The sequence below is a fragment of the Pelodiscus sinensis genome, chromosome 13 (assembly GCF_049634645.1).
Source record: "Pelodiscus sinensis isolate JC-2024 chromosome 13, ASM4963464v1, whole genome shotgun sequence".
Lineage (NCBI taxonomy): Eukaryota > Metazoa > Chordata > Testudines > Trionychidae > Pelodiscus > Pelodiscus sinensis.
Genome location: NC_134723.1, coordinates 23,547,659 through 23,564,265, shown reverse-complemented (window position 1 = coordinate 23,564,265; position 16,607 = coordinate 23,547,659). Strand labels below are relative to the sequence as shown.

Here is a 16,607-nt window from a genome sequence, read left to right as displayed (position 1 = left end):
AGTTAACTAAATTAGTTCGAATTAGCGCTGTAGTGTAGACATACCCTTAGTCTACAATAGATATGCTGGTCAATTTCCTTGTGTTGACAAGTTCTTCGGTTATATCTACACTCCCCACTATGTCCCCAAAACTTAGATCACTCAAGGATAACTCATAGCATGCACAGCACTATATTGGTGGGAAAGCTTCTCCCTCCACATATCAGGGATAGATTAATTATGTCAACTGGAGAGCTCTCTGCCTTCAGCAGAGCAGCTCCGAGAGCAGTCTTATACCAGCACAACGGCATCAGTACTGCTCCACCACTGTACGCTCTCTAGTGTAGTCATAGCCCAAGTAACACAAGATTATCTGATCGTAAGTACTGTTCATGAATATGAAAAACTGAAATTCTAAAGCAAATATCCATAATGGTCATAACAGTCTACAAAGCCACTAACATAACTTTTGATCTAATTACATGAATCCTACTAATATAAGCCCTCCAGATTGCAATTTAAGATCTGTTAACTCTTCATGTTATTTTATGCAATCATAGGACATCCATCAATTTAGTACTCAGGAACAATTTTAATCAGCAAACAAGAATTCACAGAATTAGAGGACATATACAGACATTTATATCATATTCAGAATACAGTCTATTATTTTTACTACAACATTAACAGGTGATCTTGGATGATTTCTGATAAAATAGAGAATTTTCACTGCTGCTGCTACCTATCAGCCACAACCCTGGTAAGAAAAATGGAGCATTTCAGAAACAGAAGTTTCAGAATCCCAAATCTGTACTCCAGGCGCAAAGATGGAAATAATCAGACCTGAGGAGGAGGAGGAGAAGAGAAATGGAAAAGCTGCCTTGGGGAGGCAGTCACCAAGAAGCTAGCTGGAGTGGGTGGAAATAGTTTAGCGTGTTTCAAGGACCAGAGAGTTTGAAGTAACAGTGAAAGATTTTAGGAAGCTAAGAAAGCATGAGAGGTTTTCAGGGACACGGAAGAAGCTGCAGAGGAAAGGATAGTTTTAGATATATTTGAAAAGTGGAGAGGGCACTAGGAAAGCCAGGAGGTGGGGAGCCTAAGGGGATGAAAGACACTGAAGAAGACTGGGAAGGTGGTAGGAGATAGGGAAGGAAGGGGAGAGGCAGAACAGAGGGGCACTTAGGAATCATAGGGGGTACTGAGGAAGCCAGGGCGGGAGATAGGAGCCAGGAGGAGCAGATGGGGATACTGAGGAAGCCAGGGTGGATATGGGTACTGAGAAAGCCAGAGTAGGAGGTAGGAGCCGGGGGGGGGGGGGGAGGGAGAGAGGGGCACCAGACGGGGTACTAAAGTAGCAGGGTGGGAGGTAGGAGCTGAGGGGCGGATAGGAATACTGAGAAAGCCGAGGTGGGAGACAAGGTGGCAGATAGGGATGCTGAGGAAGCCAGGGAGAGAGGTAGGAACTGCGGGGGGATGGGGTGGATATGGGTACTGAAGAAGCGAGGGAGGGAGGGAGGAGCCAGCAGGTATGTATCAGAGGTACTTAGGAAGCCGAGGTGGGAGACGGAGTGATGGATAGTGGTAACGAGGAAGCCAGGGCAGGAAGTGGGAGCCACGAGGGGTGGATATGGGGTACTGAGGAAGCCAGGGTGCGAGGTGGGAGCCAAGAGGGGCAGATTGGCTTCCTCAGTACCCCAAGTGGGAGGTAGGAGCTAGGGGGTGGATAGAGGGTACTGAGGAAGCCAAGGTGAGAGGCAGAAGCCGGGAGGGGAGAAAGGAGGGCAGATGGGGGTACTGAGGAAGGCAGGGCAGGAGTTAGGAGTTGGGGGGGGGGGAGCAGATTGGCTTCCCCAGTACCTGGAGTGGGAGGTAGGAGCTAGGAGGCAGATGGGGGCACTAAGGAAGCAAGGGTGGGATGTAGAGCAGGGGGGCGGATAGGGGGAACTGAGGAAGCCAGGGCAGAGGGTTGGAGCAGGGGGGCAGACTGGAGGCACTGAGGAAGCCAGGGCGGAGGGCTGGAGCAGGGGGGCAGGAGCCGGGGGAGCCGGGGCGGGGGGCAGGCGCCGGGGGGCGGGCACGGGGCTGGGGGGAAGCCAGGGCGGGGGTAGGAGCAGGGGGGCGGGCGGGGGTAGGAGCCAGGGCGGGGGCAGGAGCAGGGGGGCGGGCAGGGGGCGGAGAGAAGCCGGGGCGGGGGGCAGGAGAAGGGGGGGGCGGGCGGTGGTCGGGGGGGAAGCCGGGGCGGGGGGCGCTGGGGAAGCCGGGGCGGGGGCAGGAGCAGGGGGGGGCGGGCAGGGGGCGGGGGGAAGCCAGGGCGGGGGCGGGCGGACAGGGGGCGGGGGCAGGAGCAGGGGGGCGGGCAGGGGGCGCTGGGGAAGCCGGGGCGAGGGCGGGGGGAGTGTTCGGGGCCGTGGTGGAGGGAAGGAGGCGGGGGCGGGCGAGGGGCTGGGCCGCCCCCGAGGAAGCGGGCGGGGAGGGGGCGGGAGACAAGCTGCGCTAGGGAAGCCTGGGGGGCAGTTAGGGCTGACGGGGCCTGTCTCGGGCGAGTCCCCGGGAGCGGCGGGGACGCTGCCGCTGGAGCCGGCTGCCCTACCTTAGGGGTGGTGATGTGCTCCATGGCCCCTGCCCGAGCTCCCGCTTCCCTCACTCAGAATCCACCATGGGTCACAACCCAGCCTTCTCGGCCATCCGCACCGAGCAGGTCCCGCCCGCCCCCTCAACTATCGCGAGACTCCGCCGCGAATACGGTGAGACGCCCAGGCCGCCATGTTGGCCGAGGGCATCGTGCCCGCACAGGCACTGCGCCGCGTTCCGCCACAGGAGCCCGGAATGAGACTAGAGAGCACCCCAGGCCAGAGAGGTTTGAGTACAGACAGAGCTGGGGCCGCAGTGGCCCATACACGGGGGGGTGTTATCCCAGCAAAATGATTTAAATGAAGAAAAACAAAACTTATTTGAATTAAGGACCCGAGCAATGTTATGTAAATCTTCTAAGTATACTTTATTTTAAAAATTGCTTTTATCAGTTTTTACATTTGTTTCCTTTTAAACTCATTGCATGTTGCAATGTTCTCTGAGATAATCAGATTTGATAGTGGAGAACAACTGTAATTACCATTCACCTAGTGTTGCCTTGATAATCAATATTCATGATACCTTGCAAATTCAAGGACAGTGAACTTTTCCCAGGTGTGTTCTTAGTGAGGCAAAATCACATTGAGTTGGCTGAGATGTTACTTCAGGGAGGATAACCTTGCCTACATTTCCTGAAATGGTTACATCAAGTGTGAAATTAGCAACCCTTCTGATATACGAGCTAGCTCAATTGAAATACTTAAAAACAAAACTTTTAGGTTATTCTTGTTGGATTTTGCTTTATTTTGGGGGAAGGGGTTGTGTGTGTGTTTGTTTTTTGCCTCTTTGGGAAGTGGGTAAAGGACCGAATTTTTCTTCTTCCTCATTGTTTTTGTTGTGCATAAATCTAAACATCCTGAGTCAGAGGTGATTTAATTAAGGAAGAAGTGCTGAAATACCATATAATTTTCCACTTTCTCTGACGAGAGTACAAGACCTTTTGAATAAAACAGATGGGAATCCCCACAGTTGTAATCTTCCTTATTTATCTGGCAACCTAGCTGTGAACGGTGCAGGTGAGGAAAGGTGAGTACATTGAATTTTCAACAAGGAAAAGACATTAAGCCAAATTAATCTCTGGTGTAATTTCCTTGGCTTCAGTGATGAATGTGAACCATTATCCCCGATCTCCTTTTGCTTCTTTGGGTTTTGAAAATGTTGTTGTAGATCAATCAACATTTATTTTTGCTGTCCACCATTCTGAGTTTTGCAGTGATATTTTTACCATTAATATGAATAATAAACATTTTAATGCCACTTAAATTTTGCAACTAGACTGGTCTCTATTGTGCTAGGCACTCAAAAACATACAATAAATGTTAGTGTCTGTCCCAAGAAGTTTACAATAAAAAAAAAAGAGACATTACAAGGGACTAAGACACAAGCAGACTTGGCTGAATAGCAGAGTTAATAGGTTACAAATATACAGAATGGGTGCGTCTAGACTGGCAAGATTTTGCGCAAAAGCTTGCTGCCTGTCTACAATGGCCACAAGAATTTGCACAAGAACACTGACATTCTAATGTAAGAAATCAGCACTTCTTGCACAAATACTTGGACGCTCCCGCTCAGGGATAAACCCTCTTGTGCAAGAATACTTGCGCAAGAGGGCCAATGTAGACAGGCACCTTAATTTCTTGCGCAAGAAAGCCCGATGGCTAAAATGGCCATCGGAGCTTTCTTGCACAAAAGTGCATCTATACTGGGTATGGATGCTTTTGCACAAAGGCACTTGCCAATATAAACACTCTCTTGTGCAAATACTTTTCACGGAAAAACTTTTCCGTGAAAAGTATTTGCGCTAAATCATGCCACTCTAGACGCAGCCATTGGGTGTATTTCTTAGTCAGACAGCAGCAGTTATCACAATTCATTACCTACCTATTCGCTATGAGATTGTTCCCCTTCTGAGCTGCACCAAAGAGTCATCTGTACATGCTTGTGCTTCACATGCTCCCCTACCCCACCCTCGTGTCCCGCCCAGACACCAAGTGGCAAGACCTCCTACCACCAGTAGAGGGTGGGGAGCCCCAGTGGACCAGTCTCTATTCTACCTTAGTTCCATGGCCCACCAGGGACATCATTTGGAGAATCCTCCATGGCTCTGTGAGCACAGGCATGTACATGGCATGGTTCCCCCCTGTTCCCGACACTTGCTCCTTCTGTGGTGACAGGGAGACTCTGACGCATGTCTACCTCGAGTGCACCAGGTTACCGCCCCTCTTTCGTCTTCTCCAGAACCTCTTGTTGAAGTTCTGGCTGCACTTCTCCCCTCACTAATCTATGCACAACACATCCGTGGCCCCACAGAATCATGGGAGTGCCTGGTCAATATCCTCCTGGCTACCGCCAAGATGATAATGTATAAAACTAGGGAGCAGAGGTTGGCCGGAGAAAGGGCCTGCGACTGTGAGGCCTATTTCCGTTCCTGCATCCACTCACGCATCGGAGCAGAGTTCCACTATCTGGCGTCCGCTGGCGCTCTGGAGACCTTTGAGGGACAATGAACATTATCCGGGATTCTCTACTTGGTGTCCCCATCCAGTTCCCTTGTTTTAACCCTTTGACCCTCACACCCATCCCCATTTTATCTTTATTTGTCCCAAGTAATTATTTGACTTTCTAGGCTCAGTGGACCCTCCCTGTAGGCTGGGGGGAGGTCCTTTAGATGTGGGCAGGCCGTGAAAGCTTATGCCCAAATAAATATATCAGTCTTTAATGTGTCACAGGACTCTTCGTTGCTTTTGCAGATAGGTACTAACATAGCTACCCCTCTAAAGACAAAGTGATGGCTTTATGAATTCTGACTTGGAGCTTTTCCCCATTAGCATGTGGTGGCACAAGAGAAAACACAAAGGTCACGACAGTGACCATGGCTGACATCACTGGCAATACCAGATGAGGAGACAGAAATTACAGTGTTAATGTGTGAGATGACACAGAGCCTCACTGGTGACTTCACTAGTTTGCTAGAAAGCAGGGCTTTCTGGACTTTCAATGTGTCAATCAAACTCATTGCCGAGGTAAGACTGAGCTGTGTTTCATAAGATTCGAATCAGTGGGAATGTCTTCAAAAACCTTCACATTAAATATATCATAGCATTAGCTTGGCTCACTAATGAGGAATAATGTGGATGCTGAGATGAATTGGAGGCATATCTATGAAAGAAATAGCAGGAGTTCCAGAGTGCCTGCCAGAAAAGTTATTTTTAGTGCAAGAATTACGCTTAGTGGAGGCCTCAGTATCTTCTGGTTCCAAGTGATGCCACTATGCTGTTGAAGTCCAGGGAGATATGCCACCTCAATATATACTGCACCTATGAAGGTCACAGTAGAGCAGAAATCATTTTTCAGTGTGTCTAAGGGCCCAGTGCTGCACAGACTTAAGTCAGTTGAAAAACTGGCTTCTGTGGGTGTTTTGCAAGGAGAAAGCTGTCATATCTACCCTAACTAGTTGAACCTCAGGTTCCAGTTTGATAATTACTATAACCCCTATTTTACAGATGGGGAAACGAGGACTCAGCAGCTTGGTCCAGGGCACAGAAAGAGTCAGTATCAGAACCATCATTAGAACTTCTTGATAGCCAGGCTTGTGCTCAGATCACAGCATCTTCAAACACAAATCCTTCCCTTCTCTCTTAAAATTTTATTCATGCTTTGTGCTGTGAAATCACCACTGCACACAATCTACATCCTAGGAAAGACCTGCAATTCTTTTAGTCTTCATATGGGACTGATATTTTCATATTAATCCTGCCCTTCATATAGATTGCCCTGATTATCAAGCCCTGCTAACTACAGGAGGTAAACTTGGAATTAATTTTGAGTATAGCTAGATTATTTGGTTAATCGAATAGTCAATGCAATTTGCATTGACTATTTGATTAGTTGATAAGAGCGCTTCCACCTTTGAAGTGTAGCAACAACCCCAGGGCTGTCGCTACACTTCCAGGGTGAAAGCATTGTGAAAAGCACAGGGCCAGCAGGGGACTCAAGTAGTCCCCCGTTGGACCTGAACTCCCCATGGCATTTCAAAGCGGCACTGCCACTTTGAAACACCGTGAGGAGCCGGCATCAGGCTCCACATGGTGCTGCCACTTTGAAGCACTCCCTTCTCTTCCCCCCCACTTGCTGCCTCTTTCTGATAGAGGAAGCAAGGTGGGGAGTGACTAGTCGACTAGTTGTTCACATCCCTAACTATAGCGTGCTACTTTCCAGTGAAATGCCTGTAACCTTATTTTCAAAGTAGATGCCCATACTTTGGGAATCTTATAAGCACAAGCTAAGCTTTGCTACATGAAATCACAGTACTGAAAGGGACTCCTAGAGATCAAGTCCAGTCAGTCCCCTGAACTCATGGCAGCACCAAGTACCATCCAGACCATCCCTGACTAGTGTTTATCTAACCTGTTCTTAAAAACCTTCAATAATGTAGATTCCACAGTCTTCCTAAGAAATGTATTCCAGTGCTTACCCACCCTGACAGTTAGGAAGTTTTTCCTGATGTCCATCCTAAATCACCTTTGCTGCAATTTAAGCCCATCGTTACTTTTCCTAGCATCAGAGGTTAAGCTGAATACATTTTCTCCCTCCTCCTGGTAACCTTTTAGGTATTTGAAAACTGTTATCATGTCCCCTCTCAGTCTTCACTTTTCCCGACTAAACAAACACAATTCTTTCAATCTTCCCTCATAGAGCGTGTTTTGTAGAACTTTAATAATTTGTGTTGATCTTCTCCGAACTTTTTCCAGTTTGTCCACATCTTTCCTGAAATGTGGCACCCAGAACTGGACAAAATAGAGCTAATCATCACAGAGTAGAAGTGAAAGAATTACTTCTCTGTCTTACATATGCTAGCCAAATGCCGCTTTATACAAAAGTCAGCCTTGGGGTAATTGGGCCAGTTACATGTTGTGCAGTAGGCACTCAGGAAGCATTTTATGATGCCGTATCTATGGTGTACAAAATAAGAGGGTAGTTTACTGACATCTGTATCTTCAGACTCCTGTAAAGTATGTCCAAGTAGCTGCTGACAAAAGGGGGCTGATTTAACACTAGTAGCAGAAGCAAGTTGCCAAAAATACTGACATCAAGATGATGTGCTTAGATGAGATTAAAGAAACAATTTCAGAGAAAATGTTCCAAGTGTTGAGGAGATGCTAGTTTTGCAAGTGGACAGCACATGGCAAAGACTGCTCTTGCTATGAAACACAATTCCCAAGCTAATCAATTCTGCCTGGCTGATCTTGGTATTGCAGCCATGTGCATTTCTGAAATGCCATTCTGAAAGACATTCCTTTCAGACATGAACCAAGTGCATGAAACGTGATCTGTGCTTACAATATGACACACTCTGTATTTAGGAGCCAACTTCATTACAGGTGCATTGCCAGTGAATTCTGTGGAATGGTAACAGGGATGAATTTGGCCTTAGATTTTTTTTCCACTTTAATGACCCTCAAGAAATAGCTGTCTTTTCAGGAGACTTAAGTGCCTTAGGGGACAAAGTAATCTGGATTTTCTCTCATATTTTAGGATGTTGATGTCACAGATATTTTCTTAAGTACCTTCCCAAAGGAGAACATTTTAAAAAGTAAGTAGCTTGATCCAGGAAATCTAAGTCCACCCAGGAGCATGAATGTACAGCTGAGCAGCACTAACAACTGTAAATGCTGCTGTGACCTCAGGGGTCCCTATTATTCTAAAGGGATCTTTGGTGAAAGCAAGTTTTAAAATTACATGAGCTTTAGTAGGTGCCAGAGCTCTGTTTTGATGAGGCTTTATATGATCTCAAGCAGCCCTTTACAAAAGAGACCCCTTGCTATTTCACTTCTGTGCATCCTCCCCGCAAAGCATTAAGTGAATCAGTCATGCGAGGAAACATTTGCAATGTTTTTCCCCATTTTTGCTGGTTTGCCACTTCCTTACTAAAAAATGACTATACATTGCAGTGGTTCCGAAGACCTTCCGCTGGATGATGGGACAGGCATTATGATTTTTATAAATTAAGTTTCGTGACATTAAGAATTGCCTTTGCCAAAACATGATGTGGGTTCGCTGGGTTGTAGGTCACTTTCCACAAATTTAATATGAAGCTACAAATCTAACACAGCACTTACTGCTTTTCTGAGATTTTATACCTAGAGCCAATTGATGAATGTGCTGTTTACACAGAGCCCCATGCAGCCCCTATTCTTGTCTTCAAAACTGGTTGCAAATGTGGACAAATGAGCAACAAGCAATCTGCACGAGCAGACCATCCCTCTATTAAAAGTAGCACAATCAAATAGGGAGGCTTCGGTATCCATGGTATTTTTACACTTCTTCGTTCCTTTTCTTCAAACTGATAATCTGCTAGACATGCTGTGATTGGGCTGTGGCACAGCACCTCCAACCTGCTCAGATTCAGAGGATTTACAGTGAAATAAAGCATTGCTTGCAGAGACTGAAAATCACTAAGGGGCTAACTGGTAGGAAAATGTTCAGATGAATGCATTTATTTATTTTTTAGTGGCTGTGGCTAGATATTTTTAATGGAAACAAAACAAAAGACATCAACAGCCACTCAGGTGTAATCTCCTGGTACTTGGTCCATTTCCAGCAGAGTTTAGGAAGTTAATAGATGAACACCCTGTTTGTGATATATTTTTATCCAGTTTGTTGCACTTAGAGCTAAGTGAATGCTTTCATAAAAGATAATTTATTCAGTGAAGTTTCTTCCCTTTTCCTATGAACATCTGTAAACAGACTATGATTTTCTTAGCTTCATGGGTTATTCAAAATGAATCCATGAAATTCTCAATAAAGGTAGTTAACTCTGTGTTTTGAAAATTAAAATTTGAGCTGGGTTTCTCAGTTGTGAATGGAAAGACCCTCAGAACAGTGATTCTGGATTAGAGCAATGATCCATTTAGCCCAGTATCCTTTCTGTGACAATGACCAGTGCCAGATGCTTCAGAGGGATTGAACAAAACAGGGAAATGATCGGGTGATGCACGTGCTGTCCTCAGGCATGCCAGTGGGGGGAGTCAAAGGGAACAGTTGCCCTGGGGCCTGGCAATTCAAAGAGCCCTGGGATTCCCAGCCACCACCACTGCTGCTCTTAGCACTGGTGTGGGGTGGCATGCTGCAGTCTGGGCAGTAACGAGGGCTGGCTGCCCCAGCCCTGCCCCTGCCTCTTCCACCCAAGGCCCTGCCCTTTCCAGAGGCACTGAGCCTCCCCAACCCCGACTTCTTACCCACAGAAGCTGTTGGCTTCCCCGCCTGTTCTCCAGTCCCAGCTTTTGGCAGTTGGAGGTTTAGGGATAATACACAGGACAGGGCTGTTCTTAGGCATATGCAGAATGCACAGCTGCACAGAGCATCATTCAATTTGGGACACCACTGTGCCCCAAATTAAGTAGTGCCCTATGCTTCATATGCCTAGGGCTGGCCAAGAACAGTGCCAGATCAAGCACCCCTAATCCTCCACCTCTCCAGACTCTACTCCACCTTTTGGCCCAGGCTGCCCAATCCCGTATTCCCCACTCTGCCTCCTGGATCTAGAGGCCCAACCCCTGGTCCCTTGGCCCCTGTTTCACATCCCAGCCCCAGTGGCCCAATCCCCAAGCCTACTGCTCTGGCTCCCAGCCCCAGTGGCCCAATCCCCTGGCCCCTGCTTTGTCTCCTGGCCCTGGCAACCTGAACCCTCAGTCCCCCAGTCTCCTACTCCACCTCCCAGCCCCTGTGGTTGAATCCACCAGCCTCCCGCCTCCTGCTGCGATCACCCTCTGGTTCTCATGGCCTCAGTCTCCTGGCTCTCTACTCCTTGTACCATCACTTGCAGCCCCAATCCCCCACTCCTTGCTTTGCCTCTTGGCCCAGAGTTCTGAAGAACTGCACCACTCCCCTTTCCACCTGTTCCTCCACCACCCTCCCTGCCCTTTTTCTGCCCCCACAGCTTCTGCCGCCGCAGCTCTGAGCACAGCCTCTCCCTCCCCCCCGCAGAACTTCTGCCCTCCTCCCTGGCACCAGTGCAGGAGCTCTGGCCACGTCGAGCACCATAACTCATAAGGACGGCCCCACATGTGTGTTCGGAGGCTTGCTCATATTAAATGAACTTATTGCAAACAATCAAGCTACTAAATCTCAGTTTTATGAACATTCATGGAATGGGAATGGAAAAGAAGTTTGAAGAAGGTCAGAACGTGTATATCTATGATTACAAACAAATTTTGGTGGAAAATGTTTTTCAACGGTTGCCCACATCTCAGTTCTCAAACCCTGCAGATTATAGTTTTTCCTTGAGGAGACTCATCTATCCTCTCTGGTCCCTATGGCTTTAGTTGGGGGTGGGGGGAAGGATGTGTGTTTGTGTGGTTTTCTTGAAATCCTTCCCTAAAGGAGCTCTGCTGTCATTCATCTCCGAATGAATTTCCTGTGAGTTAAGAGATTATTTTTATTCCTTTTAGCACTGCCATTAATTGCATTAAGGTAGCTAAAGGCTGAATATGACTCACAATTTAAAGTTACATCTGAAAATGGAGAGGTAGCACTTAGGGGTAAAGAAGTCTTCAGAGCCATTTTACAGAAGTGGATAAAGGAGATTGTGTTGCATTGGACCTAGAATTGATTTGACAGATCACCATTCATGATTTGTCTCTAGCATAAATGACCATCTAACTAATGAAAAGAGGTATGGTGTTTAAGAAACAGGATGTAGTACACAGAGAGACTGCCTCAAATACAATAGAGGGGTTTGCCCACAAAAGCTCCTGATACTACATACATATATATATGGGTATGTCTGCAACTGGAGTTGCAAATGAAGCCCAGGATTTAAATATCCCGGGCTTTATTTGCATGGTCCCCTCTGGCCGTGTGATGGGGCAGCCCCGCCCCGCACTCAAGCCCAGGGAAACCACCTGGTGCCGGGGGCGGACTAGGCCGTGAGGCCGTATTTCCCCTACTGCAGGGTCAGTGAACTTTGGGACTAGGCCATATTTCCCCTAAAAGCAGGCATCACGCTTCGGGCCGAGGCCCAAGCGGGTTGGATGATGCGCCGGATGAGGGCGGCAAACCCGGTCGAGGGGGGGGCCCCCCAATAGGCCGCCTTTTTTAAATCCCCCTTAGTTCGAACGAACTGCCCGCGGCTACACATGGCAATTCAAAGTTAATCCAAACTAAGTACTTAGTTCGGATTAACTTTAAACTGCCGCCTGTAGCAGCAGGCAGTTCGTTCAAACTAAGGGGGATTTTAAAATGGCGGTGCCCGGGAACATGCAAATGAAGCCCAGGATATTTGAATCCTGAGCTTCATTTGCAAGTTCGAATGCCTACATTAGCCACTCTAGTTCGAACTAGGGTGGCAGTGTAGACATACCCTATGGCTACGTCTACACTGGGATGATTTTCCGGAAATGCTTTTAACGGAAAAGTTTTCCGTTAAAAGCATTTTCGGAAAAGTGCATCTAGATTGGCAGGACGCTTTTCCGCAAAAGCACTTTTTGTGGAAAAGCGTCCGTGGCCAATATAGACACGCTTTTGCACAAAAAAGCCCCGATCGCCATTTTAGCCATCGGGCTTTTTTGTGCAAAACAGCACTGTGCTGTCTACACTTGCCCTCTTGTGCAAATGATTTGCACAAGAGGGCTTTTGCCCGAACGGGAGTAGCACAGTATTTCCGCAAGAACACTGACGATCTTACATGAGATCGTCAGTGTTCTTGTGGAAATTCAAGCGGCCAGTGTAGACAGCTGGCAAGTTTTTCCGCAAAGGAGATGATTTTGCGGAAACTTGCCAGTCTAGACACAGCCTTTGTGTGTGTCTCTACGGTGTTATAGGACTACTTGTTGTTTTTTTTTAAAGTTTTCCACTTGTAAACCGTTAATTCCAGTAAACAAAACTGTGAGATTATAGAGTTTGTCAACCAGTGGCAGTTTTGTTATTAACTTTATTTTTCATTGAATGAATATGGAGTTGTATATATTCCAAAAGCAAGACTCAATCCACAAAGTCAAAGGATGGATTATCTGCTTCTCAGCAAGCTACTGAAATTTATCAGTGGGAATTCTGGTGAGAGTTTAAGGAAGCTATTGAAAACATGCCAAAGATCGTGCTGTATAGTGAAGAGGGGAGGGTGTTGAAATACAGTATAACATTAGAACATGGGCAGCATTTGGAGAACTGAATAAGAGACTGTTTGGCGAACATACAGAAGAGGATATAATTCAGGACTGCAGCCAAACACTAGCTTTGTGTGTCTGCATACAGAATTTCCTCTAGGGTGTTGCCCTGTCACATTCAGGAAGTTGTTCATTCTTTTTCTGTAATGAAGCTTAAATTCCAAAGTGGCTTGCAGAGGTTATATCTTCTCTAGTGGGAGTGTTATCAGACACCCAGACCTCATCCCAAAATGAACTAGAGGACTGTTGGAGATGGCAGCTTGTTAAAGACTAAATCACAGGGGGTTTCTCTCATGCCTGTGAAGCTACTATTGAACTCTTAGCCCTGATCCACACTAGGGAGTTATTTTGAAATAACCCCCCTTATTTCAAAATAATAAGTGGAGCATTCACACTACCAAGCCTGTTATTTCGAAATAACTGGCTGTTTATTTCAAAATCTGAACTCCTGCTTTCCTTGGGAAATACGTTTATTTTGAAATCGTTATTTTGAGAGTTATTTCAACTTTAGTTATTTTGAAATAATTACCTACTGTAGACATGCCCTTATATACTAGAGGCCAGCCCAGGGCTAGGCAAAATACAGCCCGGGGGCCGGATTCGGCCCGCCAAGCCACCAGATCTGGCCCATGGAGCACCCTGTCAGGATCCTCAGGCAGCAGCTGTCTTGGTTAAAAGTGCAGTCCCTGTGTTTCTCTGCTTTGCAGGGAGGGGGCAAACTTCGTGTGATCTCCCTGCCCCCAGCCCAATCCTTGGCTCTCATTGGCCAGAAACAACGGGCCTCGGCCACTCTCTCAGCTCCTATTGGCTGGAAAAAGTCAGCCAATCGGAACTGAGAGCTTGGCCTCGGAGATGGGGTTTGAGCAAGCCTCTTCCCCCACCCAGAGATGAGAGCCACAACCTGTATTTTCAAGTGGTCTGGGGCTGCAGCAGGCGGGGAGCTCAACCTGCCTTGGGGGTGCTGCAGGCTGGGAGATGCTTAGGTAAGCACCTCCCAGCAAGAGCCTGCCTCTAGCACCTCTGCCCCTTCCATACCCCAACTCCCTCCCTCTGGTCACCAGCCTCTGCACTCCCCTACCCCAGATCACAACACCCTCCTTCACCCAAACACCCACTCAGACCCCACATCTCCTGCATGTCAGTCTGTGCACCCGTTTGTACCTAGCCTCCATGTTTGATCCTGCACTCGCTCCACAGAAAAGTGTGGCCCTTGACCACTTACCAAAATCTTGGAGTGGCCTCCCACCAAAAATTATTGCCCACCCCAGGTCCAGCCTCTTCCTCTCTCTATGTCATGTAATCTGTGAACCTGGTTTTGTGTACTACAGTAGTTACACTTGTAGCCATCTGTACTCACATTTCATTTCCCATTGTAAACAAAGGGAGAATTTTAGGCTACAGTTAATCTATTTTTTCCCTTCAAGTGGCTACATAATTCTCTCTCTCCTTTTTTTAAAAAAGTGATTATTTCATTGTCAAATCGTGTGTTTGTCCAGAGAGCCTTATCAAGTAGAATCATTCCATTGCTAAAAAAGATAGCTTAGGGCCCAAAGATAAACAATTGTGGGTTATGTATCATCGTGGGTGTGCTGTATGCTCAGAACACACTGAGGCTACGTCTACACTGCTGTTTTTTTGCAGCAGAAGATATGCAAATTACACTCATTTGCATATCTTCTGCCAATCCATTTTGCGGAAGAGGTTTTGCTGCTAAAAAGCGAGCCATTTGTCGGAAAAAAACCCTTTTGCACAAGATCCCTTAGTCCTCAAAAAATGAGGTTTATAGGATCTTGCACAAAAGGGTTTTTTTCCGACAAATGGCCCTGTCTACATGGGGCTTTTTAGCGGCAAAACCTCTTCCACAAAAAGGATCGGCAGAAGATATGCAAATGAGAGCATGATTTGCATATCTTCTGCCACAAAAAAAGGCAGTGTAGACATAGCCTGAGTGACGTAACATGCTATGCTGTGTACTCAAGATATGAAAGTGACATAAAACAGTGATGTTGGAGCCCGGTAGGTGTGTAGTACCAGGCAGCTGTGCATATAGGGGCCCAGTTCTACTGAAGACATGGTGAAATCCAAAGGAAGCAGAATCAGAATTATTCTTGTTTAATCTTGCATCTCACAGAACATTCAGCAGAATTGCTCTCTCAGGGAGGTCTCTAGTCTTTATGAAGTCAATCACCAGAATGCCACAGTGATCCTATTCTTACATTCAACACTTCATAAAGCTACCATAAAATCGTGAGTATAATGCACACTTTTTTTCCCCGGTTTTTAAGGGTTAAAGCCGGGATGCACATTATACATAGGGGCTATGTCTACACTGGCCACAATTTCTGGAAAAGGGATGCAAATCAGGTAAGTCAGGATAGTGAAATCCGCGGGGGATTTAAATATCCCCTGCAGATTTAAATAAACATGTCCGCCGCTATTTTCCGGCTTGGGAAAAAGCCGGAAAAAAGCGTCTAGACTGGCGCGATCCCCCGGAATAAAGCCCTTTTCCGGAGGATCTCTTATTCCTACCTCTCTTATTCCTACCTGAGGTAGGAATAAGAGATCCTCCAGAAAAGGGCTTTATTCCGGAGGATCACGCCAGTCTAGACACTTTTTTTCCGGCTTTTCCCCAAGCCGGAAAAAAAGCGGCGGCCATGTTTATTTAAATCCGCGGGGGATATTTAAATCCCCCATGGATTTCCCTATCCTGACTTACCTGATTTGCATCCCTTTTCCGGAAATTGTGGCCAGTGTAGACGTAGCCAAGAGGTCATCTGTAAAGTTTTTTAATTCACTCTCCCCACCAGGCTCCTGGACAAGGCGCAGCACACGGGCAGCTGGGCAGGGGGCCCCCACAGCAGGTGGAGCTCAGCCAGGCTCCCGGACAAGGCGAGGAGCGCCCTGGCTCGCTGCCTGCCTGGTCTCAGCGTGGACAGCTGGGTGGGGGGGCAAGGGGCCCCGCGGCAGGCACAGCTCCCCAGTGCTGCACGCACGTTTCCAGGGGAAGCCTGCAGGTGGGAGCGGCCCCTTCCTTCCTATATATACACCGTAAAATTGCGAGAATAATGGGGGTGTGCATTATAGATAAGAGTACAGTTTATTCCAGGATTCTGACATTTAAAAGGTAGGTGCGCATTATGAATAGGTGCGCATTATACTCGAGATTTTATGGTACATGGTACATGGCCACAAGGCGCAGAACCTCTGTGAACCTTTATGTCCTCCCATTGAGGAATGCTGCAGGGGCCAAAACTGCCCTCAGAATAATTTAGGCAGGGCAGGGGGCTGCTTTAAGCTACAATAGTCTCCCCAGTGCTGCCTGTGGCTTGCAGCATACCCAAATGATGGTACTGGCAGGCACTACAACCTCATTGCTTACACACTTCCTCATGCCCCTGACAAATCCCTATACCAGGTCTCTCAGGGGCCAGCCATAAGACCCAGCTCAATGCTTGCACCAAAGAAAACCCCTATGTTCCCTCAGATCACTGCAGAAACAGGGGTTAGAGTCCCCTCCGCACAGGAGCACTGACAGCCTTCGCAGGCACCTGGGCCAGGTGTGGGGGAGCTCAGCTCTGCCCTCCCAGAAGGGGTGAGGCCTTGGGCAGAAGAGGTGGGAGCCCCAGCTCTCAGAGCCACCCTGGGTGCATCTACACTTGCACCCTTAGCTTGAAATAGGCTATGCAATTTGAGCTATGCAAATTGTGCAGCTTATTTTGAGTTAGTTTCACAATAGAGAGATATTCTGAAACATCCCTAAATCCTCATGGAACGAGGTTTTCAGAGACATCAGAATAGCACGCCCATTATTTCTAAAGCTATTCCAAAATAACG

The 16,607-nt window shown here is 47.3% G+C and overlaps 1 protein-coding gene and 1 long non-coding RNA gene across 2 annotated transcripts in view; one reads left to right on the top strand and one right to left on the bottom strand.

Moving 5' to 3' along the window:
* Positions 1-2,692, bottom strand: part of MTMR8 (myotubularin related protein 8) — a 35,630-nt gene extending 32,938 nt beyond the window's left edge. Inside the window, exon 1 of the mRNA XM_006136152.4 lies at positions 2,570-2,692. Coding sequence (XP_006136214.2) covers positions 2,570-2,593 — 24 coding nt within the window. The 5' untranslated portion in view covers positions 2,594-2,692. The remainder of the gene's footprint in view (positions 1-2,569) is intronic.
* Positions 2,693-2,749: 57 nt separating this feature from the next.
* LOC112543575 (uncharacterized) lies at positions 2,750-15,671 on the top strand. The gene is made up of 3 exons (XR_012906891.1): positions 2,750-2,836; positions 14,905-15,020; positions 15,581-15,671. It is a non-coding gene; the product is annotated as an uncharacterized LOC112543575 (long non-coding RNA).
* The last annotated feature ends 936 nt before the right edge of the window (positions 15,672-16,607 follow it).